This window comes from Rhinatrema bivittatum, chromosome 1 (genome assembly GCF_901001135.1).
Source record: "Rhinatrema bivittatum chromosome 1, aRhiBiv1.1, whole genome shotgun sequence".
NCBI classification, from domain to species: domain Eukaryota; kingdom Metazoa; phylum Chordata; class Amphibia; order Gymnophiona; family Rhinatrematidae; genus Rhinatrema; species Rhinatrema bivittatum.
In genome coordinates this window covers 506027754-506053741 of record NC_042615.1, presented here as the reverse complement: position 1 = coordinate 506053741, position 25988 = coordinate 506027754, and the positions used below count along the sequence as shown (strand labels likewise).

General features: G+C 44.6%; 1 protein-coding gene across 1 annotated transcript in view; it reads left to right on the top strand.

The window, feature by feature from the left end:
• The window catches only part of LOC115098243, a 32612-nt gene extending 16013 nt beyond the window's left edge, over positions 1 to 16599 (top strand). The window contains exon 5 of the mRNA XM_029614720.1: positions 14822 to 16599. Coding sequence (XP_029470580.1) covers positions 14822 to 14902 — 81 coding nt within the window. The 3' untranslated portion in view covers positions 14903 to 16599. The remainder of the gene's footprint in view (positions 1 to 14821) is intronic.
• The last annotated feature ends 9389 nt before the right edge of the window (positions 16600 to 25988 follow it).

The window sequence follows — 25988 nt, the reverse complement described above, 5'->3', positions numbered from 1 at the left end:
TTTGAGAGTTTTGTTCATGCTGAGGTGAAATACAGGGTAATATCGAACTTTTTGTACAAAGTCTCCAATAGCGTGCCATAAATTGAACTCCATGGTCTGAAAGGATGTGGGAAGTCCATGCAGACATGCTGAATCAAGATCTGAGCCAACTCAGGAGCTGGGGGAAGTCCAGGAACAGGTACGAAGTGGGCCATTTTAGAGAAGCAGTCCACTACCACCCAGATTGTGGTGTTGCCACTAGAGAGGGAAAGATTAGTGATAAAATAAGTGGCCAAATGGATACAGGGTTCTTTGGGGGGCTGGCAATGTCTACAAAAACCTCCAGGTTTGGGCTCAGGAGCTCTTGTTTGCAGCACACACTGGGAAAAAATCCATGTATCACTTCACATCCTGCTTCACCTGGGGCCACCAATAATAGCAAAAGATTAGCTCCAGGGTCCTGGCGATGCCAGGTGTCCCACCAAGTGGGAGTCATGAGCCCAATGCGCAATACTCGTTCATGAAGCCATTGGGAGACCACTGTCTTCCTAGGTGGAACCGGCCCTGTGGCTGCTACCGGGATCTTTGCTGGATCAATGATGTACCTAGGCAGCTCCAGAGAGTCCTCAGTGTCAAAGGAATGAGACAGGCCAACGGCCCACTGGTTCTTCATCACTGGGCAATAACATAACTCAAAGTCAAATCTGTTGAAAAACAGGGACAGCGAGCTTGCTGGAGTTGAACTTGAGACAGGTACTCCAAATTCTTATGATCTGTGTAGATGGTCACATTGTTTAGCAAGTGCCACCATTCTTCTAGTGCTAATTTGACAGCCAGTAACTCCCGGTCACCGATGGAGTAGTTCCTTTCTGCTGGAGAGAATTTCTTGTAAAAATAGCAGAAAGTCGCCAGGGGTCCTTGACAGTTGTGCTGTAAGAGGACAACCCCCACTTCGAGAGCAGGTGCATCTATTTCCAGCACAAATGATCTGGTTGGGTCCTGGTGGTGTAAGCATGGGTTCCATGTAAACTCCTGCTTAAGTCTGTTGAATGCCTGGAGGGCTTCCTTTTCCTTGCTAGGGCAAGGCAGGCAACACGGACAAGGAGAGGGCAAGGGGAAGGTGAGAAAGCAGGAATACTGGACCACAGGAACAAGATGAAGAGACTGGAATGCAGGAACAATGGCAACACGCACTGGGACCAGGAAGCAGACCAGGAATCCTGTTGCTGAGGTGAGGAGTGCAGGGTTCAGTGAGTTTAAATACTCTGGAATGGCTGATGTCATCAGAGCACGCCTCCTTACAGTTCCCACTGCAGGGCCAATATAATGTGTGCACGTGTGTGTGCGCCTGGGGAAGCTGCCGGTGGGGGTGTGATAGTGGCATGTGTCGGTGGTGTTCTGCCGCAAAGGGGAGCCAGGGGCCTAGTGAGTGAGGCAACTTACAGGGGCGTCCTGCGAGCCACCGCATGTAACGCCTCCCCAACCCAAGCCAAACTCCCAACCCCATCCTTCTGCCCCAAATACAGCAGTTTCAACTGTAAATGTACTGGGTGCCATAATAAACTCCCTTAGTGAATTTTTTTTCTGACAATTTTCATGTGGACAGCAGGTGGCAGCATAGCGGTGCAATGTGTTCCATAGCCACCAGCAGCTGGAGCTGACTGGATTAATCCCAGAGAAGATGCTGCTTGAGGGCAGAGGCACGCTAAAGGGGGGGCAAGGAGGGCAGTCTGCCCCGGATGACGACAAGGAGGGGGGTACCAACGACTGTGTGACCAATCAACCTCTTGTCATCACCCGGGAAGAAGAAACGTTCCAGCCAGGAGCAGCAGTTGGCAGAGAACCCAAGCCCTGTTGGCCAAAGAGGACACGTTCCAGCCAGAAGCAGCAGGCCAGCAGGGAGCCCAAGCCCTGCCAGCTGAAGAGACAGGCCCAGAGCACACACCCGGGGAGGTGGCGGGCCAGCAGCGGCAGGAGAGACCGTGGGCTGCCAGCAGAGCCTAAACAGCCGGCGGCCCGTGCCCCTCTTGCTGCCTGCTGCTGTACAACCCACCAATCTTCCTGCTTGGGGGGGAGTGGAAGCTGTGCGGCAGCAAGAAAGTTCAGCCAAATTCACAGTCAAATAGAGGCTTGGAGATTACTGGGATCCTCAGATCTAACTTGAGTTCAATTCTGTAGACAAGCTCATTATGTATATCAGTCCATGTCACTATGAAAATTCCTCTTCCTTCCCCCTGTGCGTTGTAATGCAGTTTTTAACCTTCACTTTTTTGTTCACTGCAGCTCCTTTTTACTAATAAACCGTTTATTAGCACTGTGTTTTGTGACTGATTAGCAACCCATGTGAGTTGCTATAGGATCACATTATTTTTCAGAAAATGGTTCCTTTCTGTGAATTCTGTGACCCCCCCCCCCCCCCATGTTGTTGTGAGGTTGCAGTGTCCCCAGAAACTCAAAGATACTAGCTCATGCTCAGAGGAGAGCAGAAACTCAGTTGGCAGATGGGAAGTTGCCAGGGATTGATTTATTTATTTAAAAACTTTTCTATACCGTCGCTAAGTTATATACCATTGCAAAGGTTTACAAATAGGCACATAGACTAAGGTTAGTAAATGTAGGATATTGTACATTCTAACAGGTGCCAATAAAGTTCGGTTACAATTTCATAAATAAAATCATTATTTGAGTAATGTTGGCCAAGTCCAGGTATATTATTGAGTTACTATCTCTTTGAGATATTACTTCTTAAATGGAGGATTGAGTAAATTCATTCTCATCTGCATTACCCTGTACTTTCATTCTCTACCCTCCACACTCTTTAGTGAAGGCTTTTTTAAAGAGCCATGTGCAGGCACAGGTACAGGCAAGGCCTGTGCAATGCTTGCTGGGACCTTCACATGGCCAATGGTTTAACCCCTGGTTGGTGGTAAGAATAGCGCGAGGGTGTTATGTGACATTCCTCCTCCTCCTCCTTTCTACCTATTCTGTACTTCCTGTACATATTATAGCCTGGTATGGCCATATCCCAAGGATATGAAATATTAAAAATGCCTGCATTGGTGCAAAGTCTGCAGGTACTTTCTACCCACAAACTTTGCACTGATTATCAAAATTATCCCAGAAAAACTAGCCACACACATTTATACACACTAATCTGTGCAGGCAGATTTTCTAAGAAAAATTAGGTGCACAATTTTGAAAATTCATCCCTGCCACTGGGAATGCCTCGCCCCACTCCTAGGCAACAGCCTAGGGCGCCAAATTTTGAAACCACCAAAGCAGAGCCTGCTTCTGCTTGCTTTAAGGCCATGTGCTGACACAACTATAAAGGGGCACTGTTGTAGCACTCTGCCTATGGGCACCAAAAGCTTAAATCCGGCTTTGCCTGCTACCAGTCTTCCAGAATCTTCTACGGGAAGAGCATTCTTTTACTCATGCAAAAGGTTTTGCAAATGACCCTCTGAACGCCTCTGTAGCAGGAACACTAACCACACCTACCTTGGCCGATAGGGCTAGTAGGTGGGGAATTTTTTTGCCAACTGAGCACGTATGCTGACAGACTTCTAGAGCTTTTTCTTTTCCTGGTCTTTCCTCTGCCACTTTTTGTCCTTCCAGTTCTTTACATGTACTTTTGTGAGGTACCGATTTTTCTGGGTTCCTTCACTAATCTCATTTGTGTGTTGGGCTTTTAATTTAATCAGCTTCCATGCACTATCCTGCTCATCTAATTTAAGCTCTTATCAGTGTGTGCAGTTCAGCCCTTACAAAAATGTGTGACCATGATCTTCTTCGTCCATTAATTTTTCGACATTGTCCTGATGTTCCATGCTCTGCTGAATTAGTGGTTTACGAATGGGCCTAATGGGATTCTCCATTTGGCTGCTAGCTAGATAGAGACGTTTTGAGTAAACTGGGAGACATAACAAGAATATTTTTGGTTTTAGTGGGAGCTCTTTAAATGTAATTAAGCAAATTTTAATATTCATTTCTTTGCTCCAACATTTTTGCAGAATTGGGCAGAACCCCTACATATATATATTGCTACCTTCTAAACTACAGTTCCTCTATCATAAATTAGCCTTACTTTGTTTCATCGCAACTAAACTTAAAGATGTGACATCCTGCTGAATACTAACTGTCTATACATTTTCATCCTCACTTTAAGGCTAGCTGATTGCTTTGCCTTCTTTCACATGAATGCCCATTAGTCAGTATCTAATCATGTGTTTACGGCCTTGTCCCATTTGACACACAATTCAGAGAGCTAGTTATTTAATGATTATAGTGATTAGTATATTAATGAATCTATGCCTTTATTTGGCTTTTTTATTAATAAAATGTTTAAATGATTGTGTGTGTGTGTATATATGCCAGGTCTTTCTTTATTGGTTTTCTTTACTAATAAAATGAGATATAGTGTTTGTAGATATGCAGAAGAGTTATCAACATGGTAAAACTCTTTTTAAGACCTGAAATTATAAAAGCCTTTTCTGTTGAAAACTCACCGAACCTAAGTAGGCCTTTACTCAATCAGTTCTAAATACCCCTGAGGATGTTCAAGAGAGGAGTGATGGATTATCACCACTGGTATTAATGCTAACTGAAGAATTAATGTTGAGTCTAAGTTAATTCCTTTCTGTTGCCTGAGCAGCCATATGGTGTCTCCCAGCTGCCTCTTAGGGGAAGGTGTGCACAGTTATTCAGGCTGACTGTGGGTTATACCAGTCACTGCCACTCACATCGTAATAATGTTATACATCTGGACCTGCCAATCCAACTTTCAATTTTTTGCTAAATAATATTTTCTAGGAAATCCCAGGAATCCTACAGTTATAAATCAGATTTGAAAAAACAAACAAAACATTTTATTACAGATTTATAATTACTTTTCTCAGAACTAACATTTTCCTGACCAGGAAACATTCTGAATACAGCCCAATGTTTCTCAAACATGGCCACCAACATTTTTTTTGCAGCCACAACAAATGAGGGAATTGGCAAATGTTAACAAAATATTTTAGGAAAAATTGTCAATGCACTCCGAAGCCATCCAAAAGTTTATTATGAGAACTCCCGCTGTGTTCAGCATTCTAGGTCTTTTTTTATTTTAACTTTTTCCATAATGTGAAAGTAACCTGATATAACTTATCAAGGAGTTTTGGCATTTGTATTCTCAAATATTTAACACTCGGTCATGCTTATTTAAATGGAAAGTTCTCTTGAATACTTTAAAATTATATCTCTTTCAAAGTCAGATTAAGGGATTTAATCAGATTAGTATTCACCTTGCAACCTGAGGCTTTGCTAACTTCCTTTAACTCTATAAATTCAGCAATGAAATATGAGGATTAGAGACTGCAAACAATAGACCTTCTGCAAACAGCTTATTTAACATTGTTTAGCTGTCTGAACTCTTTCACTGTTGGGATTTTGTATTTATGTCTTTCATGTTTACTGTATTTGCATTTCTTATTACAATACTTAATACATATTTATACTCTCGTGTAACCCACTTTGACCACATAGTTGGAGAGATGGGCTTTAAAGCCATGTAAACAAATTAATACATTTGTATGTATCTAAGAAGCCAGTGGCTCCATCACTAAAGCAGACAGGGAGTAGCTTATCAAGAACCCCTTCAAACCTTAAATTCTTTGGCATATCCTCCATTTACCTTAACCCCAGACCCTAGGATTTTCATAATTTCTGTACTTGGATAAGTAAGCAAGCTTTGTCACCTAGGCCTGTTTTCAGAAGCACTGTATTTACAAACTGCCCACCTGCCCTACTGAATGCCTTTGTGACATGAAGGAAAAGCAGAATATCTGGTGTAGTAATAATTTTGGTTGCTTGGATAACACTGAGCATCACACAGTTCCCTTTCATTCTGCTAGCTACAGGAAACTATTAGTGTCCTAGTCTTTATGCTCTAGGTCACAATAACCTCAAGAACCATTAGCAAATGTTTCAGCATCTCCATCAAGACAGTGATAGGTCTGTATAAACCATACTCGGTAATATCCTTGCCCAGTCACAGTATCAGGGTGGTACCTGCAATCATTATGGTTCCTGGCTATTTTCCATCAGCTAACAAATCATGAAACAGAACTGCCAGATATCCAGCAATTCCTTCACCAAAAACTTTACTGAACTCTGGGAGTTAATTTGGCTCACCCTGGTGATTTATTTATCATGGCAATTTTCAAACAGCATTTGCCCATGTAAATGGCTGCTAACCTGGGTAAAAGGGCCACCCTACATGCATGGTGTTCGGTGCATGTGCTCCTACCCACAGTTTTTCATGGAGGCATTCCCAGGGCGGGGTTAGGACAGGGGAGACAATAACTTGCATAGTTTTTCCTTTTCAAAACTATGGGCATGTTTGTCTTAAAGAAAAAACCAAAACAAAACAGCCACAGATAAAGGAAATGCAGTGCTCTGTGGCTTTCTTCCTCGAACACTTTCCCAAGGGAATGTACGAGCAAGCATTCCTTTTGAAAACTGGCGCAGAATCCTCGGATGAAAGTAAAGTATCCACAGATTTTGCGCCTGCCTGCATGGCTCTGAAACATGCTTGTTCTACATGTGCCTTCACTGCAAATGTTGGTTTTAATGAAGATAACACTTGTAGCTCTAGTCTTGGGAAAGCTGTATTGAAAGGTAAATCCATTTGTTGCTGATACATGGATATGGTGGGTTCCTGCTGAATGAAGGTGTTTATAAAATTTATCTTAAGCATTTGAGATTCCCTTCCTCTGAAGCAATTTCCCCCTTTCTCATCTTTGCTATTCCCTTTAGTACCTTGTTTCTTTTACTTCAAAGCCGAAAGTCTGTCTGCTTTGTTGTTCTTCTCATAATATAGTTATAATACTTGCAATTTATCATCGGAATATTCCCAAGTTTCCCTCCTAACATTAGAAATCCAAGTGGACTAAAATGACAACCACAATCTTTTCCCCTAATAGTCAATTCATAAATGTTTATTTGCAATTTTCTTGTGTTCACTTTCCAGCTGTTCAATTTGTTTGTTCAAATTATTCTTTGTGGACACTAATAGTTTCCTGTAGCTAGCAGAATGAAGGATACTGAGGGAGCTCAGAGATGTGCTGGCGGGTCAGCTGCATGATCTGTTCAATAGATCCCTGGAAACGGGAGTGGTGCCGAGTGACTGGTGAAGAGCGGTGGTGGTCCCGGTTCACAAGAGTAGGAACAGAGGAGGAGACTGGAAACTACAAGCCGGTTAGCCTCACCTTGGTGGTGGGAAAAGTAATGGAGATGCTGCTGCAGGAAAGAATAGTGAACTATCTACAGTCAGAAGAATTGCTGGACCAGAGGTAGCATGGATTCACCAGAGGAAGGTCCTGTTGGACAAATCTGATTGACATTTTTGATTGGGTAACTAAGGAATTGGATTGAGAGAGAGTGCTTGATGTCATCTACTTGGATTTCAGCAAAGTTTTTGATACAGTCCCGCATAGGAGGCTTGTGAATAAAATGAGAAGCTTGGGAGTGAGCACCAAGGTGGTGGCCTAGTTTACAAACTGGTTGATGGATAGAAGACCGTGTGTGATGATAAATGGAACCTACTCTGAAGAAAGCGGTGTTAAGCAGAGTGCCGTAAGGATCGCTGTTGGGACTGGTCCTGATCAATCTTTGTGAGTGACATTGCAGAAGGGTTAGAAGGTAAAATTTGTCTTTTTGCAGATGATTCTAAGATCTGCAACAGAGTGGACATGCCAGAAGGAGTAAAGAGAATGAGACATGATTTAAGGAAGCTTGAACAGTGGTCAAAGATATGGCAGCTGGGTTTCAATGTCAAGAAGTGCAGAGTCATGCATCTGGGGTGTGGTAATCCAAAAGAGCTGTATGTCTTAGAGGGTGAAGGGCTGTTGTGCATGGAGCAAGACAGGGACCTTGGGGTGATAGTGTCTAGCAATCCGAAGACAGCAAAGCAATGTGACAAAGCAATAGCTAAAGCCAGAAGAATGCTGGGCTGCCTAGAGAGAGAAATAACCAGTAAGAAAAAGGAAGTGATAGTCCCCTTGTACAGGTCCTTGTTGAGGCCTCACCTGGAGTACTGTGTTCAGTTCTGGAGACTATATCTCAAAAGGGGCAGAGTCAGGAGGAAGGCTATCCAGAGAAGGGTGACAAAAATGGTTGGGGGGTCTCCATCAAATGACTTATGAGGAGAGGTTGAAGGAACTAAATATGTACACCCTGGAAGAGAGGAGGTACAGGGGAGATATGATGCAGACCTTCAGATACCTGAAAGGTTTTAATGATGCACAATCGACAAACCTTTTCCGTTGGAAAGAAATCAGTATAACTAGGAGTCACATAATGAAACTCCAGGGAGGATGACTCAGAACCAATGTCAGGGAATATTTCTTCATGGAGAGGGTGGTGGATGCCTGGAATGCCCTTCTGGAGGAGATGGTGAAAACAAAAATGGTGAAAGATTTCAAAGGTGCATGGGATAAACACTGTGGATCTCTAGAGGATGGAAATGAAGAAAAGAGTGCATGGGAGTAACTTGCTGGAGTGGCGGTTACTACTCTTAACTAATAAGCCTTCATACTGTTGATGCAACTCCATTATTGCTCTTTACTTTAACGGCAGGGGATAAAAGAGGAAAAGGAGAATGAGATTCAGACAGCAACCAACAATGACATTGGATTTTACAGTCTGGGAAAACAAATAAGCATGGGAGCGGGGGGGGGGGGGGGGGCAAATAAGCATGGGGGTAATTTGCTGATGCGGCAGTTACTACCCTTAATCACTAAGCCTGATATTTTGGATGCAACTCCAACATTGCTCTCTGCTTCAACAGCAAGAGGTAACAGGGAATTGGACTCAGACAGCAACCAACAAGGTCCCTGACTTTGACGGTTTGGGAAACTAAGTAAGGGGGTGACCTGTATGGTGCAGCAGATGCTACCTTAAGATTGCTGGTCAGACTGGATGGACCATTTGGTCCTTTTCAGCTGTCATTTTCTATGTTTCTATGATTCTAATATACAGTGAGATTACCCCTAATCACTGCTTTAAATGAATTCCATAACACAGCTTGTAATATAAATCCACTATTACCCTCTAGAACATTCCTTGTCTTCTTTCCTCTCAAACTATTAAATCAGAGCATATTCTGTCGCCCAGTTTCCAGACTTAAGTATCTTTCTGAATCTTCAGGTAGAAATATCTACCTAAAGGGGTGCTTGATCTTGCCCAAGTCATGGAGCTAATTTGTGTATTCTCCATCCCTCTCCTCTCTTCTCTCATCTCACTAAGATGCAAATATAGAATGTAAGCTTTAAGTTTTGGCTTGACAATTCTCATGCACTATCCAGTTCAAGATCATTTCTATAGCTTTTTAAACCATCCTAGTCTTCTTATGTCGTTAATATCGTAGAATAATCCAAGTTTGTCCATAGAATAGGAGAAAGGTCACCTGCAAGAATATATTGAAGAAATTGTAATCAGGATACCGACGGCCTGCCCTGTCACAAAAAACGATGATTGGAACAAGAGCAGGTGACTTTGTAGCACATGTCGGTCTCTGAGCTCTTTTCCTCCTGAAAAAAGAAAAGAGAACTAGTATAATAACGTAAAATATAACTAAGAGAAATATATTAGGAGAATTTGTGTGCATTTAACTATTTTCCCTCTGTTTTTGAATTTGTGATAGTGAAAATGTTTTGTCAGTTTTCTGTGTAGAATTTCTTCACTGCCCAGCGCTTGTTTGTCATATTTTATGAAAAAATAGTGCCCATCTTTATCTGACATAAGGTCTTCTTCATTAAAATTAATATTGTTAGGACGAGCCTGGAGGTTCAGAGGGACCTTAGTTTGATTCCCGCCTCTGGTCTTCTCTTCCCCTGGTTGGGGAGGGAGTCGTGATCATCGTGCAATAATGACACCTACTGGCTGGATTTAAGGCCCACGATTGCAGGGTTCTGGAAGGATCCATGGTAGATGGCTCCTGACTGGAGGACTATCATTGCAATAACTGGATTAAAGTAAATTGGGAGAGAATGTAAAATAGTAGGAAAATCCCTGGACACTGGCAAAGGAAGGTTTCTAGCACTGGATCCCAGCGTTGATCCAATTAGCCCAAAGAAGTAGGAGAAAAATGCTGGGCCAAAAAACGAGAGCAACATTCCCTCTAGTCTCAGTTCCAGCCCCAGTGCATTTCTTATGGCAAAATTCCCGACTTTGTACCCATCTCCTACCAGCAGTACTCCCAGAAGCCGTCACACAGACAGACATCAGTTCGATCAGGTAAGTCTATTTTCCTATTGAACAGAGGATTTTTAAAAAGAGCATAGAGTTAGACATTAATATTCCCACTCCTGTAACCTTTCTAGTTGCAGCATGGCAGCTGCTGGCCAAAATGATACCCTGGGCAAGCGTTGCTGTCAGTGTTCCCCCTTCCCTTTTGGGCGTGCTCAAAAGGCCAATGTGGCATCTTCCCTTCCATCCCTCCCCCCACCCGGGTTTGGCACCCAGGGCAGTCCTCCTTGACCACCTCTTGCAGTTCCAGCTGAAGCCAGAAAAAAATAAGGAAATGTTTTCTTTTTTTTTTTTTTTTTTTTTTTAATTCTTTATTTATTGATATTTTCATTTAACATATAAAGAAAATTAATATACACTTTCAACACTGCACTTGAAATACAGCACTTTACATACAATATTTAACATAGTCAATATTGCATATGAAATATTGTTAAGAAAAATTATTAATCTCAAAGTAATTGCAAAAGTAATTACTCATTACTTGTCTTAACATGAAAAAGTATAGATAAACCTACCCTATAAAAGGAAATTAGAGGCTGATATTAGAATCTTTTAAAGAACTCAATGGAGAATAATTAAGATATTATCAAACACCATAGGCATATTCATAACAGCTGGATAAACTTTATAAATGTCCGTCTACTGCTGAGCCCCATTAGGTGTTATATTAACGGGAGAAGACTCAGCTATAGGTAAATCTGATGCCATACTAGGTAGTTGGGCCTCGACAAATTGCTTCAACTGTTCACTTTGATAAAAAACATAAGAGTTTACCCCTTTCTTAATTTCGCACCTACAAGGATATCTTAAAAAGAAAGAAAAACCCAAGGATACAATTTGTTGTCGCATAGCCAAAAATTCCCTTCTCCTTGTTCTTGTCACCGGAGCTAAATCCGGATATAATTTAACTGCCTGCCCGTGAAACATTGTAGGAAACTTTTTAAAATATTTCCTCATTACTCCATTTATATCTTGGGATGTAATAAAAGATACAACTAAAGTATTCCGATGGACAACATCTAAACTTGATTCCTCTAGGAAGTTTGTCAAATTAGCTGGTACTTGGGATTTTTGAGTAAGGAAATAACAGGAATTAATGGAAGGGATATCCTCTTCCTTGTATAATAATACCTCTCTAAAGTATCTCTTTAGGGAGATATAAGGGATCTCACCTAGTACCTGAGGAAAATTGACAATCCTAATGTTTAGATGACGTACCCGGTTTTCCAGTATCTCAAGACGTCTGGAACTAGCAATTTGATCTTTAATTAAAGAGACATTGACTTTCTGTAATGACAATAAATTCCTTTCATTTTCATTCACTTTTTGAACAATTTGGGTACTCTGAACTTGTACATTGGACAATTGTCCTTGAAAATCAGTTGTAACATTGTCAATTTTCCTTTCTAGCCTAGATACAACCTGACTTAAACTATTTACCGCCTCCAGTATCTTATCCAGTGTTACCTGCCCCACCAAGGGGGGTTGCTGTAAAGATGATTCATCAGCTTTATGGATAGGTGGGCCCTCTAGTTCCGTTGTAACAATCCCTTCACTGGGAGACAACGGTATCACTCCACCATCCAAACTTCTTTGCACTGGGGGTAGACGGCTGTCCGGACTAAGAGACGCTTCTTCACGGGAACCGCCCATATCTCCATTATGTGCAGCTCCAATGGAGTCCTCAGCTCCTCTATGTTCCAGCTGGGTCAAAAATTTACTAATCTCAGATTGAGTCAGGGTGGAAGATACTGGTGTTGAGGGAAACACCCTAATCTTTCCCTTCCTTTTCGCAGGCATTTCAAAAGTGATTCAATCTTTGACCAATATGACGCCGATTCATAGACAGTGAGAGAAAAAAAAAATAAAAAAAAGTCCAAAAGTTAATAATAACCTGGATATATCGGATAAGGCGCGCGCGGCTTGGCAACGCGCACGCAGCAGCGACGCGCCGCAGGAACTCCCCTTTTGTAGAGTCTTCCGGTGCTCCCACTGACGTCAGGGCTGGCACACCCGGGGCTGGAAATATCAGGTAAATCCAATTTTTCTGTGACCAGAAAAACGCTGAAATTGCTCTCACAGACAGCCTCTGTTCAAGCGCCGCAGGAACTCCCCTTTTGTAGAGTCTTCCGGTGCTCCCACTGACATCAGGGCTGGCACACCCGGGGTTGGAAATATCAGGTAAATCCAATTTTTCTGTGACCAGAAAAACGCTGAAATTGCTCTCACAGACAGCCTCTGTTCAAGCGCCGCAGGAACTCCCCTTTTGTAGAGTCTTCCGGTGCTCCCACTGACGTCAGGGCTGGCACACCCGGGGTTGGAAATATCAGGTAAATCCAATTTTTCTGTGACCAGAAAAATGCTGAAATTGCTCTCACAGACAGCCTCTGTTCAAGCCGCAGGAACTCCCCTTTTGTAGAGTCTTCCGGTGCTCCCACTGACGTCAGGGCTGGCACACCCGGGGTTGGAAATATCAGGTAAATCCAATTTTTCTGTGACCAGAAAAACGCTGAAATTGCTCTCACAGACAGCCTCTCTTTCTTTTTTTTTTAAAGTTTGTTACCCATTTTCCTCAATTGTGTTGACACTAGACTACCATGTCTACCTTTTGCGATTTTAAACAGATTTCTTATGTATAAGGCATTTATCCACTTGACCTTGTTAAAATCCATATTATTATGGCAGTCTTTTAGTTCAAGCACTCCCCACAGACCCATTTGCTTCACAAGAAAAGATCTCCAATAGATGCCACATGGAAGACCTACATTCTGGCCCCAGGCTCAGCTTTCATTCACACACCCCAAGAGGGAGTTCTAGAGAGATCCACTGATGCATTTGGGTCAGGCAAAGAGGAGAGAGCTGTGGTCCATGTCTCTTAGGCTGTCACTGCAATGGAAAGGCTAGACAAGGAAGGGGGCGAGTGTGAAGGAAAATGGGGGAAGGAACCGTGGGATAGTTACTACTACTACTTAACATTTCTGTAGTAGTACAGGACATTTGCAGCACTGTATAAACTCACAAAAAGACAGGCCCTGATCAGTAGAGTTTACAATCTAATAAGACAAACATACAGGACAAGACACTTATGAATGAAGTCTCATGATGCCAAATCTCAGCGCAGGTTCTGATGGAACTAGAAATCCAAAGGATATTGGGGGGTGGGGGTGGGACAAAAGTCTTTCAGTGCTTTTTTTTTTTTTTGTAGAAGATATGATTTTTTTTCATCCCCCGTGGTCATTTTTATTTTCCAGAATTTGCAGGAAATTAAAGTCTCCTAATGTTGCCAATTCCCTTATATCTGACCGTTACAGGCCAATGCAATAAGATGCACGTTAAAACGGGTACTTGTATTGTGCGTGTATATTCGGTGTCCAGAAATTGACCTGAAATGGGATAAAACAGATGCTTACGTTGAGCACCTGTTTCCCTAATGCACACACAGCCACCTCTCCTGTGCGCTCGATGCTATATTTTAATGAGCTGCTGTGTTAAAAATGACGCGCTAGGGAAGAATTGTGCGACCCTAGCACTGAAATGCATCTGGCACTCAGGAGACGTGGCTGAGCGCCCACAATTGCAACGGGCGCTCAATACGAGCATTTGTTTTATCCCGCTTCAGATCAGTTTCTGGACGCCAAATATACATGCACAATAGCAAGGGTTGAAATCAGCCTGGAACGTGTCTATTGTGCATGTATATTATACATCCAGAATTGTTTTTCATCAAGCCATTACATTATACATTTATTCTAAAACACCGCAAGCATTAGGTACTTAAGGATAAAGGTAGAAACCACACAGGACACTATTTTTTTAAAATTTCTCCTGAGCCCTTGACTCGCGGATTGATTTAATGCCAGCTCCGGGGCTGGAGTGAAATTTGATGCATTAAAAAGTACACGTTGGGCACCCAGCAATTTTCTGCATCAGGGGTTCTAGCTAATACCCTCATCTACATGGAATTTACATGTGATGAGCACAATTGGCTATGCAGTTGTTTGGGCGCGTGTTTTGGTTGCACTACTCTCCTTATTGCATTTGGTCCAAAACGCGCGTAAACCTGTGCGCTAGGCTGCGTGCACTTTATTGCATCGGCCCCTTAGTCTGTCCGTGGTAGGCCTACTTTTCTTTCTCTAAATTATTTCCTGCTGGTTGAGTTTCTAATTGTACTCTATCCATCCAAAGAGAAAGAAGCCAGCACCATATATGATACTTCAGCTGTGTGCAACAGAGAAACTTAATGCGCTTTACCTGCGAGCCACTGCAAATTACCACCTGTGTTTCTTTTTTTTTCTTTTATTTATACTTTATTAAGATTTAAAACATTTTTACAATGTAACAAATCAAGGAGCAAAATTTTGTCATAAGTAAATAAACAACTCAGGTCATACAGATATATTAGACCAAAATTTTCTAGTCCACATTAAGGGAGGAACCTATAACATAATTATCAAGAAACAGTAACTTATCTTACATTGTCTGGCATTTATCTATTTCTTGCAGCTATCTCCATTTACCCTCTTTCTTTATCTGTGTTTCTGATCCCTAGGTGAAAAACGAGGCAACCGTAGGACGGCTCTATGACCTCATGATTGAAATGGACCGGGAAGACTTGGCCCACATGCTGTAGATGGGACTCCCAACGCTCTCCTCCCCCTCAGCCTCTCAAGACACAGAAAAATCTTAACACACTCATTTGCTCTTCCATCATCTATCTGCTGCGTGAGTGCAACCTGACTGGGAGAGCTTGTAAATCACATATCACACCTTATAGACAGATTTACTGAGTCTGTGCAGCTGTGGAACGGACTCTCCTCCTGTTTTCACTTTTATAAATCCATTAGCATTCAGTAACCTTCATCCTCCTTATTTCTGGAAGGGAAACAGGGACAAGGCTATACAAGAGAGTAGGAATGTCATTTTGGAGTGCAGAAGGGAGCAGCAAAGTCCCCTCCCATGATCCCATTCTCTTCTCACCTACTAGGCCATTAAGAAAGCCACAATATAAAATTTGGAGGTGTGCAAAACAATTATGCATTGGTATAAAAAACCTACCAGAGAGAAACCAGCCCAAATGCTTTTTTTTTTTTTTTTTTTGTGCAACCAGGGATTGGAAACTTTCAGCGGAACCTAAAGCCAAAGGGGTATTTTTTAAAATCTACTTTCTAAATGAATGACTTATGAGAACACCATGTCTGTATATGTGTTCCCTTTCCACTCCACTCCATCCCCACCCCCCACCCCAAACAATTTTTGTGCTTAGTGACCTCTTCATATTTTCAGGAAATCCAAAGTGATCTTATTGATGGGCGAGGAGGGGAAAAATGAGGGTTTGAATCCACGCATGTGATTGTGTATGCGTGTCCTGGAAAGCTGATGCCATCAGTTTTACAAAGAAGCTTCTTGGTTTTTAGTCAACTCCCACCCGCTGAACTGCATCAGATATTGATGTGCCAGAGGTAGCACCGAGCGGCTGGCCAGGGTCCCGAGAGAAAACAAATGCATGTGTGGTAGGGAAAATACATGATTTTGCTTTCCGTTTCCTCTACTACAAAGTATTACTGTAAGGAAACCAAAACTGAAAATTCTGCAATATACAACACTAATTAAAGTAAATTGTAAAGGAGGTTTAGGTATAGTCACTCTATGATTTTATAATCGGGCTGCTAAGTTGAGGCAAATGGGAGAGTGGCTCTTTTCCACAAGTTTATATTCTCCTGTCTCAGAAGACGTGGAATTAATGCCTCCTTTGTTTGTGCGCAATCCTCTGCACACTGCCTCAAGAGAGTTACCTGAGAATTTTAGATCTAGTTTATTGGTTCAACCTCTGCTGAAAACTCGGAGGTGGTTATGTTGTTATTTACATCTTTCATATAGCTGTTTTTCATTTTGGCCTGTTTTGGGAAATTGGAAGTTTCCTCCCGGCAGTTGTGAGCAAGTCTGAAAAGGTTTAGTGATGCTTTCACAATGTATTTTCTTTTCAACACCTGCAAGAATTGTATGTTCTGTATCATTCCCCAAATCAGTCCCGAGGCATGGGTTTTTCTCCCCTAACAGCAGATGAAGATAGAGAAGAAAAGCTTTACTGCATTCGTGGAACATAAAGATACTCTGCCGACTGCCAGCAGATGGTGGAGGTGCAAAACCTGCAGTCATGGTAGAAGTTCAAATTGCTGTCAGGGGTGTTAGGTCCTGTTGTGGGGCCATCCCGCTGATGGCCCTTGACTGGCTTTGCCTTGCATCAGTGGAGGGTTTTGAGGGCCAGTGATCTGGCTCCCTCATTTCCTGTCCTCCTTTTCCCCTCACTCTGGGGTAGATTTTCATACATACGCACAGGCGTATATGTGCACGCGCTACCCTGGTGCGCACACATGTACCCCCGATTTTATAACATGCACGTGCCCGCGGGCTTCCCCCGTTCCCTCCCCCCCTAATCTTACCTTCCCCTAAACCCCCCCAAATTTTTATTTTACCTTTTGTGCCTGCCTGGAGGCAGGTGCAAGTTGCACGCGCCTGCAGCCTTTGCCCCCGCCCCCGGACCTCCCCGCCCCTTTAGTAAAGCCCTGGGACTTAGACGCGTCCCGGGGCTTTACGCACATCGCCGGGCCTTTATAAAATAGGCCCGGCGCGCGTAGGGCTTTGAAAATCAGCCCCTCCGGTTCTTAGCTTTTTGTGGGACAGAATTCTTAGGGAAATATTGCCTGTTTATTTTATATTTGTCTGCTGCTGTTCATTTAAACAAAAAAAGACAAAAAAAAAAAAAAGGACCGGTCGTTTGTTTTGAAAGCTTTACCTTGCTGCTCTGCTTCTTGGCAGGGGAGAGGGAAAGTGACTCGCCAGGCTAGCACAGGCTGTGGGGGGGGGCTGTCAGGTACTTTATCTGTGTTTTGGGGAATGGGGACAATGCTGTTAAGGTCCGTCAGGGTTCCCAGTGCTGCGTATGGTGAGAAGAGATCTATATTTTAGGCTTCTGGCCTCTGTGGGGGGCATGTGTCAGTGGCAGGGAAGGCAGTTTGGAAGCTTCAAGAACTGCTGCCAACAGGAAGAGAGCAGTGGGGAAGAAGCAGACTCCATGGGCTGCAGAGGCCAGCGGTGTGGGAACCACGGCCATTTTGTCTTCTGTTCCCGTGGTGCAGGGGAATGAGAGGGAGGGAGATGCTTCTTCCCCAGCATCACCCCCTGTTGTAGAGCCCAGTGATAGTGCCCAGGAGGAGGCTGAAGGGGCTTTGGGTTCTTCAGATGGGGCATCTTATCTGGTGAAACTTTCAACAGAATTTGTACTTTTAAGGCACAAGGCATTCCTGACTAGGAAAGGAGCAGATGTGAAACACACCTGTCTGCTGGGGGACTCCACTAGCTACTAAGGCCCAGAAGGTAGCCCCCTCCTGCTGGTGGTGGTGGGGGTCAGGGTCCCACTCACTCCAACAAGAGGAAGTAGCTCCCTAAGACGGGTTCGGACCAGGACGCCACATGTTCGGTGGGGGGAGGGGGGAGAGCAGGTGGAGAAGAAGAGTCCTTCCTTGACTCCCCTGGGACAAGGATGATGATCCCCTGGAAGAGGGGAAGATCCCAGCGGCAGAAGTGATAATCCTAAGGTGGTCTGACTCTTCTGTAAAGAGAAATTTCTTAGAATCCAGAACAAGTGGGTTATGCACGTCTACCAGTAGATGGAGGTGGAGGAAACTGACGTCACAGTATATATACCCCTGCAGTGACATCAGCCTGCTAGTATTCTCCTTCTCCAGCAGATGGTGGATGTGCAACTCCCAACTGGGGATTGCTTCATTTTAAAGAAAAGGAGAATTAAGGAAATTTATTTGCCCTGCTCTCCTGTGGTGATACCAAATGGTCCCTCCCATAGTTGAGAATTCCTGAGGTGATTTCCGTAGTCTCTCAGACGAGTGCCTTGGTATGTTAGCTGATTTTTCAGCCAGCGTGGACTTAGTTGCTTGAGCAGCTGAAAGGCAGCAGGTGCAGGAAGCTGAGCGCAGCAGTGAGTGCACATGCCTTCTCCCCCTGCAGCCAGAAACCATCTCTGTACTCAGCCAGGGAAGGCTGAGCTCCGGTAAGTTTTGAAAAAAAAAAAAGATTATACAGAGACTTGGAGGGTTTTGGTATGCAGGGCTTCCTCCTCTCGTGGTCTCTGTGCTCAGCTCGCCAGTCTGACGTTCACCCTGCTCCGTGGGAGGTTGAGGGATGTGGGCAGCCTGGCAGGTTAAACAGCCTCCTTAAACTAGGCCCCACTCCGAAGCTTTTTGCTGCACATCGTGTGGTAGGCCGCAACGGTATTTCACGCACTTTCTAAGGCTGCCCTCTACAGGATTCAGTCCAGCACGTATGTCTAGCTGTGCTCCCAGATTGTGCACGCCGTAGGGGCTGCACACAAGTGGTACTGTGCACGTAGGATTTTTGTGCACTTATTTTTTGTCTTTGCCTGCAATGTGTGTTGTCATCTCCTCGGCCCTGTCCAATGCTCCTAGCACAGAGGTGCATGGAGGAACCTTGCCTGGAAGTTCTGTTAAGCACCAGAGTACTCCTAGAGTGGCAGCAGGACGTCTGGATAGAGATCCAGATGGCACAGATGCCGATGCCGATCCTGCCTCTCTTGAAAATGGTGAAATTCCCCCTGGATTAGAACCGTATAGAACTATGTTACAGTTCTTTCATAGAGATGAACTGCCAGCTCTGATTTCCCAGACCTTGAAATTGCTTGGAGTTCCTGGGGCAGATTCAGTATCTGAGCCAAAGAGAAATCCCATTTTGTTTTCCTTGCGTAAAGCCTCTTGACTTTTCCCTGTGATGGAGGCCATTCAAGAATTGATTGATCTTGAGTGGGGCGCACCAGAGGTTAATTTCAAAGGGGGTCGGATTTTGGAAGGCCCTTACCCTCTGAATCCAGTGGTAAAAGAGTGCCTACATTTTCCGAAGGTAGATGCACTTGTGTGTGCAGTCTCCAAGCGGACCACTATTCCCGTGGAAGGAGGGGTGGCCTTGAAGGATGCTCATGATAAAAATATTGAGACTATCCTTAAGCAAGCATTTGAAGCTGTAGCAATGACCTTGCATATCGCTTCTTATTGTTCCTTGGTGGCTTGTTCTTGTTTGCTTCTCTCCCAGCAGGTCAATGACTAGGGTAAATTCCAGGGCAGTTATGAAACCAGCTGCTGCCTTCTTGGCAGATGTGGGCTGTGATTTGGTACATTCTTCAGTCAGAGGGGTGGCTTCGATAGTAGTTGCCAGGCATCAGTCATGGTTGAGAAATTGATCGGTTGATGTGACCTCCAAGGCTAACCTCACAGCAGCGAGTTGGAGAAACTGGCCAGTATGTGGGGCAAATCTCCGGTTCCTCTTTGCCAGAGGATAGGAAGCAAGTACAGCATTCCTTTAACAAGTGTTTTCGAACCTACAGCGAAGCGACCTTTCAGAGGACTCGACCCTTTGGTAGGTCTCAATCCTTTTGTCCCTGACAACTGAGAAGAGGAGCAGGCTCCCGTAGTGGACTCTTCTGAATCTCCCAATGAAGGTTGCCCGAATGCATTGGAGGTTGCTTGAGCCTGTTTTACAAAGACTGAAACACAGAAATATCAGATCAGTGCGTCTTAGTCATAAGAGGTTATGCCTTAGAATTTGTGCGCAAGGCCTTCATGATTGTGTGCAAGGCCTTCATGATTTTTCTGTGTGTGTTCAGCATCAAGAAAAGCATGGTTCAATCCATACTAGACCGACTTCTACAATTTGGAGCAATGGTGCCGGGGACAAGGCAGATATTCCATCTATTTTGTGGTACCAAAAAAGGAGGGCACCTATTGGCTTATTCTGCATCTCAAGTAGGTGAATGTACCCCTTTGGGTGCCTCGCTTTCGGCTGGAGACTGCACTCCATTATCGCCGCAGTCCAGAAGAGCAAGTTCTTGGCATTTCTGGTTATCAGAAGCTTATCTTCATATTCCCATTCAGGAGGCACATCAAAAGTTTGTCAAATCTGCAGTGCTGGACTCAGCTAGGTTTGCAGAATATGTTGCGAGTGTTTTTTTTGGGGTCCCACCCAGTTTAGGGAAGCTTGGGTACATCCCATGCATTTGGACTGATCCGATAGATGAAAAGGAAAGGAAAATTGACTCTTACCTGCTAATTTTCAATCCTTGAGTTCCACAGATCAGTCCAGAGACCTACCCTGTGTTCTTTCTCTGTATGTATATATGTCAAAAATTGTTTTCTTAAGTCGTTCGAAGTCCTTTTCATACACTGTTTATTCAGTTTAGGGTTACCTCTCCCTTTGTCGTTCGAACGTGGGGGTTATTATTTGTAGGATTGTTTCTTGGCTTGTTGAGCAATTGCAGGCGGAACGCTGTCTTATGTACCACTGGTACAGTAAAGCTTTTTTCTCCTAGGACAAGCAGGATGGTAGTCCTCACACATGGGTGACATCATTAGATAGAGCCCGGCACGGAAAACTTTTGTCAAATTTTCTAGAAACTTTGGCACACTGAGTATGCCCAGCATGCCACTATCCGCATGTCCATGCGGGGTCCCTCTTCAGTCTCTTCTTTTCCGCAGAGCTATCCTGCATCGGGGTCCCTCTTCTTCCTACCAGCTTAGTCAGTAGGGTGACACTGTAAGTTTTCTTCCTTCTTTGTGGTCAGTTACCAATGCGTCTCACTCTCAGTGGCCACTGGGCACTGACCGCTCGACAGGTATTTTTGGCGATGGCGTCATCGGGTTTTTGCCAGTGCCCCCAGTGTCTCTCAGCCAAAAAGGTTCAGTGCCCCCAGTGTCTCTCAGCCAAAAAGGTTCCCGACCCCTGGACTAGACTGCGGTTTTGCCTCCCTTCCAGCAGATGGAGACAGAGAAAACTCTGAGGGCACCCTGTCTTAACCTGGTGTGCCTCCTGCAGTTTCTCAGTATAAACAGTACCCAAGCATATGTATAACACTATTGAACAGGCATGTCAAGTAACGGACAAGGAAGAACTAAGTAGCTATTACTATAAACAAGTGAGCTTTCTGCGTAGGATAAGGAAAAACCTGTACCCTCCTTCCGATGATAAAGATAACCAGACAATCAAGGAATACTAGAATGACAGTGCAAGTGGACTCTCAAGGAACTGAAAACCTCAATAGGCGGGCATCCAGACTGATCTGTGGTACTACAGGAACGAAAATTAGCAGGTAAGAACCAATTTTCCTTTCCCTGTACATACCCGGATCAGTCCAGACTGCTGGGATGTACCCAAGCTGCCCTATCTGGGGTGGGATCCTGAGAGTCCAGTTCGGATGACACTGTCACCGAAATTGGCGACATCCGAAGCCTGGACGTCCAAACGGTAATGCCTGGAAAAATTATACAAAGACTTCCAGGCCCCCGCCCTGCAAATTTCTTGCGGCGACACCAACTGACTTTCAGTCCAGGAAGCTGCCTGTGATCGAATGGAATGTGCTTTCAAACCCTTCGGAACTGGGCGACCGCAACAAATGTATGTGGAAGCAATAGTTTCTTTCAAACAGCGGGCAATAGACGATTTGGACGCTTTTTGGCCTGTTAGGGCCGCTCCATAGAACAAAAAGATGATCCGAGAGACAAAAGGCATTAGTAACTTCAAGATTATTTATTTATTTATTTATTTGACAAATTATTTATACCGATAATAGTGGGGACATCATATCAGTTTACATCATAACTAAAGATTGGAAATGTACAAAGAACAGGTGATGGGGGAGGGCTCACATAGGAACAAGTAGAGAGGAGATGCATGAGGAACAATATGAGTAAACAACAGCACAGTAGCATGGCAGTACTGCCCAAAACTTTATACAGGTTCAGTTAGTGCTGAATTCCCATGCGTGAGAATTCCCATGCGTGAGAAGGTTCCGCCTCAGCACTGGGAAAAGCTGGTAATTCCACAGATTGATTCAAATGGAAAGCTGAAACTGCCTTTGGAAGAAAGGAAGGAACCGTCCAGAGGGAGACTCCAGCATCGGAAATCTGAAAAAAAGGTTCCTGGCAATAGAGAGCTTGCAACTCTGAAACTCTCCTAGCAGAGCAAATTGCCACCAAAAAGACTGTTTTCAGAGTTAAGACTTTTAAAGAGGCCTTCTTAAGAGGCTCAAATGGAGCATCACATAAGACGTTAAGGACTAAGTTGAGACTCCAGGACAGACATACAGGACGGACTGGAGAATTCAAATGCTTCACTGCGCGAAGGAAACAAACTACGTCAGGATGAGCCACGAGTGAAGTCCCCTGAACTTTGCCTCTAAGGCAGCTCAAGGCCGCTACTTGCACCCGGAGGGAGTTAAACAACAAGCACTTACTGAGGCCTCTCTGCAAAAAAGCCAGAATTTGAGCCACCGAGGTGTTGCATCCATCAGTCGCAGACAGCTGCGACCGCTCTGCCTTACCTCTTTTCTTCCATTTTCCTCCTCCTTGGGCAGGATGGCTGCCGAGTGCTGAGGGCCTCAGCGTCTCCAGCGTAGCATGGGCGTTCCAGTCCGCCATGCTCACTCCCGTGGCCTCCTAGGGCACGCGCACATCTCCTATGCTCAAATACACGTCATGGCGGGAACCTTGGGGGCGTCCCCACCGCAGGATGTCAATACCTCCGGGTATTTAAAGCCTCCGCTTCACTACCACCTTTGAGTTAGCAAGGACTTCGGTTTAAGCTACTCTGACTGCTCTAAGCTACACGTTTAGACGCCGCTCTACACTCCAAGGGCCTCGCTCCCTTAGAAGCTCTAGACACCCGCTCCTCGGGGGTCTCTCACTTCCATCACCCTTCGGGGCCTCTACTAACTGAGACAACCGATCTCTCGGGGGTCTCTCTCTCTTATTCTTATCAGGTACTCACTCCTCGAGGGCCTTCCAGACTAGTATCCTGTACCACGGACCTTCGGTCCCACCATCTCACTATCAGGAAGACACACACACTCCTGTGAGTACCTCTATGATCCGGTGCTCCAACTCCACCCACCAGGCTCGGCGTTGCCCGCACCGCGGGTCCCCACCTCTCTTGAACATCTGGGTGAGATTCTACATCTGAGACTGTTGAATGTATTGGCACCTCGCGGACCTCAGTGCCTTACCTTCCTGCTTCATACCATCTATCTACAGCAGTACAATAAAGCCTTCCATTCATTCCGTGTCTGCTATCTGAGTTTAGCCTATCGCTGTGGTTCCCCACGGGGCTCCTCCCTGTGGGTGAGTCATCTCCACAGCGACCAAGAGTCCACAATGCCACAAACACAACAGATTGCTAACTCCATGGACTCGGCTCAGCTCGCGGCCTTGCAGGCCATCTCTGGCCTAGCCCAGTGGATCACGGAACAACAAAAGTCTTTGGAGAGTCTAGCTACTTTCTTCAATCAGTTACATGCTCAACTGAATTCTTCAGCTCCTCCTGTGAAGGAATTGCTGTCCTCACTGGTAACCCTCAAGACCGCTGTACCTTTATCCACACCTACACGCTTTACGGGTGAAGCCAAGATGTGCAAAGGGTTTGTTAATCAATGCAACATGCATTTTTCATTACAACCTACCCTCTTTCCCACTGAAACTTCCAAGACTACCTACATCCTATCGTTCCTAGAAGGACGAGCCCTGGCCTGGGCTTCACCGTTATAGGAACGTGAAGATCCTATCCTGAATGACTTACCAGGATTCCTAAAACTTTTAAGTCTGTTTTTGATGACCCAGCTCGCCAGACTGTCGCTGGATCTGCTTTGCTCAATCTTCAGCAAGGTAACAAGCCGCTTACAGACTTTGCAATTGAATTTAAGACTTTAACATCCGAATTACATTGGGACCCTGGATGCTTACGTGCCATATTCATGGAGGGCCTCAACTCTCGCTTAAAGGAAGAGTTAGTGGCTCGTGATTTGACTGATACCCTTGAATCTCTGATGGAATTGGCTGGAAGAATTGACCGCCACATCCGCGACCGAACTCTGGAGGCAAAGAGTCCACGAATGTCTACAGTGGGCGCTATCCTTCCTAAACCTGTGCCGATTGCTTCTAGCTTACCATCTGCATCCTTAGAGGAAGAAGAGTCTATGCAGTTAGGCTGTATCCACTTGACTTCCAAGGAAAGACATTTCTACAAGTGCATGGGGTTATGCATGTATTTTGGCCAATCAGGCCATGCAGTCCAAACCTGTCCCATCTGTCCAGGAAACTGACGGGCCTAGGATCTGCAGGAGGACTTCTCCTGGGCCTCACCTCTCCTACTCCTCCATTATCCTTACCAGTATCGCTGCTCTGCCGAGGTCTTGAATTTCAGACTCTCACTCTCATTGACTCCAGTGCAGGAGGTAATTTTATTCTGAAGCGCTTAGTTGAACATCTATGGATTCCTACCACACCAATAGCTAAGTGTCTGCTATTGTCCTCTATCCATGGAGAACCACTTCCTGGAGAAGTTTCATTGACCACCCAGGCCACTGGCTTGCGCACTGGAGCTCTACATTCAGAATCCATTTCTTTTCTAGTATTGGAAAAAGCCATGCATCCGGTGGTATTGGGGCTGGTCTTGGCTTCAAGACCATATGCCACAATTTAATTGGGCCACGTTAGAACTGTCCCGGTGGGGACCAGACTGTCATGGTCGGTGTCTTGCGGCAGTTTCACCGCTCATTTGCATGTCCACCACTCCATCATTACCTGGCTTACCTCCACAATACGCTTCCTTCCAGGATGTTTTCTCAAAACAAGCAGCTGACGTTCTTCCACCACACAGAGTGTATGACTGCGCCATAAATCTGAAACCTAATTCAGAACCTCCCAAAGGAAGAGTTTATCCTCTGTCAGTAGCTGAAACTAAAGCAATGGCTACCTACATACAAGAAAATCTACAAAAGGGATTCATCAGACCCTCCAAATCCCCTGCCAGTGCAGGCTTCTTTTTCGTAGGGAAGAAAGATGGCACCTTACACCCCTGCATCGACTACAGGGGTCTGAATAAGATTACCAGTCAAGGACAGGTACCCCCTGCCCTTAATTTCTGAACTGTTCGATAGGCTCCAAGGAGCCAAAATATTCTCCAAATTAGACCTTAAGGGAACTTATAACTTGGTGCGTATTCGAGAAGGAGACAAATGGAAAACTGCTTTGAATACCTCATTATGCCCTTCGGTTTAAGTAACGCACCTACAGCCTTTAAATATATGATGAACGACATCTTAAGGGACTTACTTTATCAATGTGTGGTAGTATATCCTGATGATATACTGATCTTTTCTCAAGATCTGCAAACTCATCAGGAGGATGTCAAGAAAGTCCTAAGACGCCTGCATGAGTACCATTTATACGCAAAGCTTGAAAAGTGCGAATTCCACAAAGAGTCTGTACCCTTCCTGGGATACATTGTTTCTAAGAACGGTTTACAAATGGACCCTAAGAAATTAGAAAGTATCCAGGACTGGCCTCAATCTACAGGCTTGAAGGCACTGCATCACTTCTTGGGCTTCACCAATTACTGCCGGTCCTTTATTAAAAACTACTCGTCATTGATAGTCCCTCTAACCGCTATGACCAAGAAGGGAGCCAACCCTGCCAATTGGTATCAGCCTTTCTGATGCTCAAAGAGGCTTTTTAGAAGAAGCCATGTCTCCGCCACCCTGACCCACACTGTCCTTTCATCGTGGAGGTCGATGTATCAGACATTGGTGTGGGGGTGGTTCTAAGTCAGTACAGCGAATCCAATGTGCTCCATCCTTGCTCCTTCTT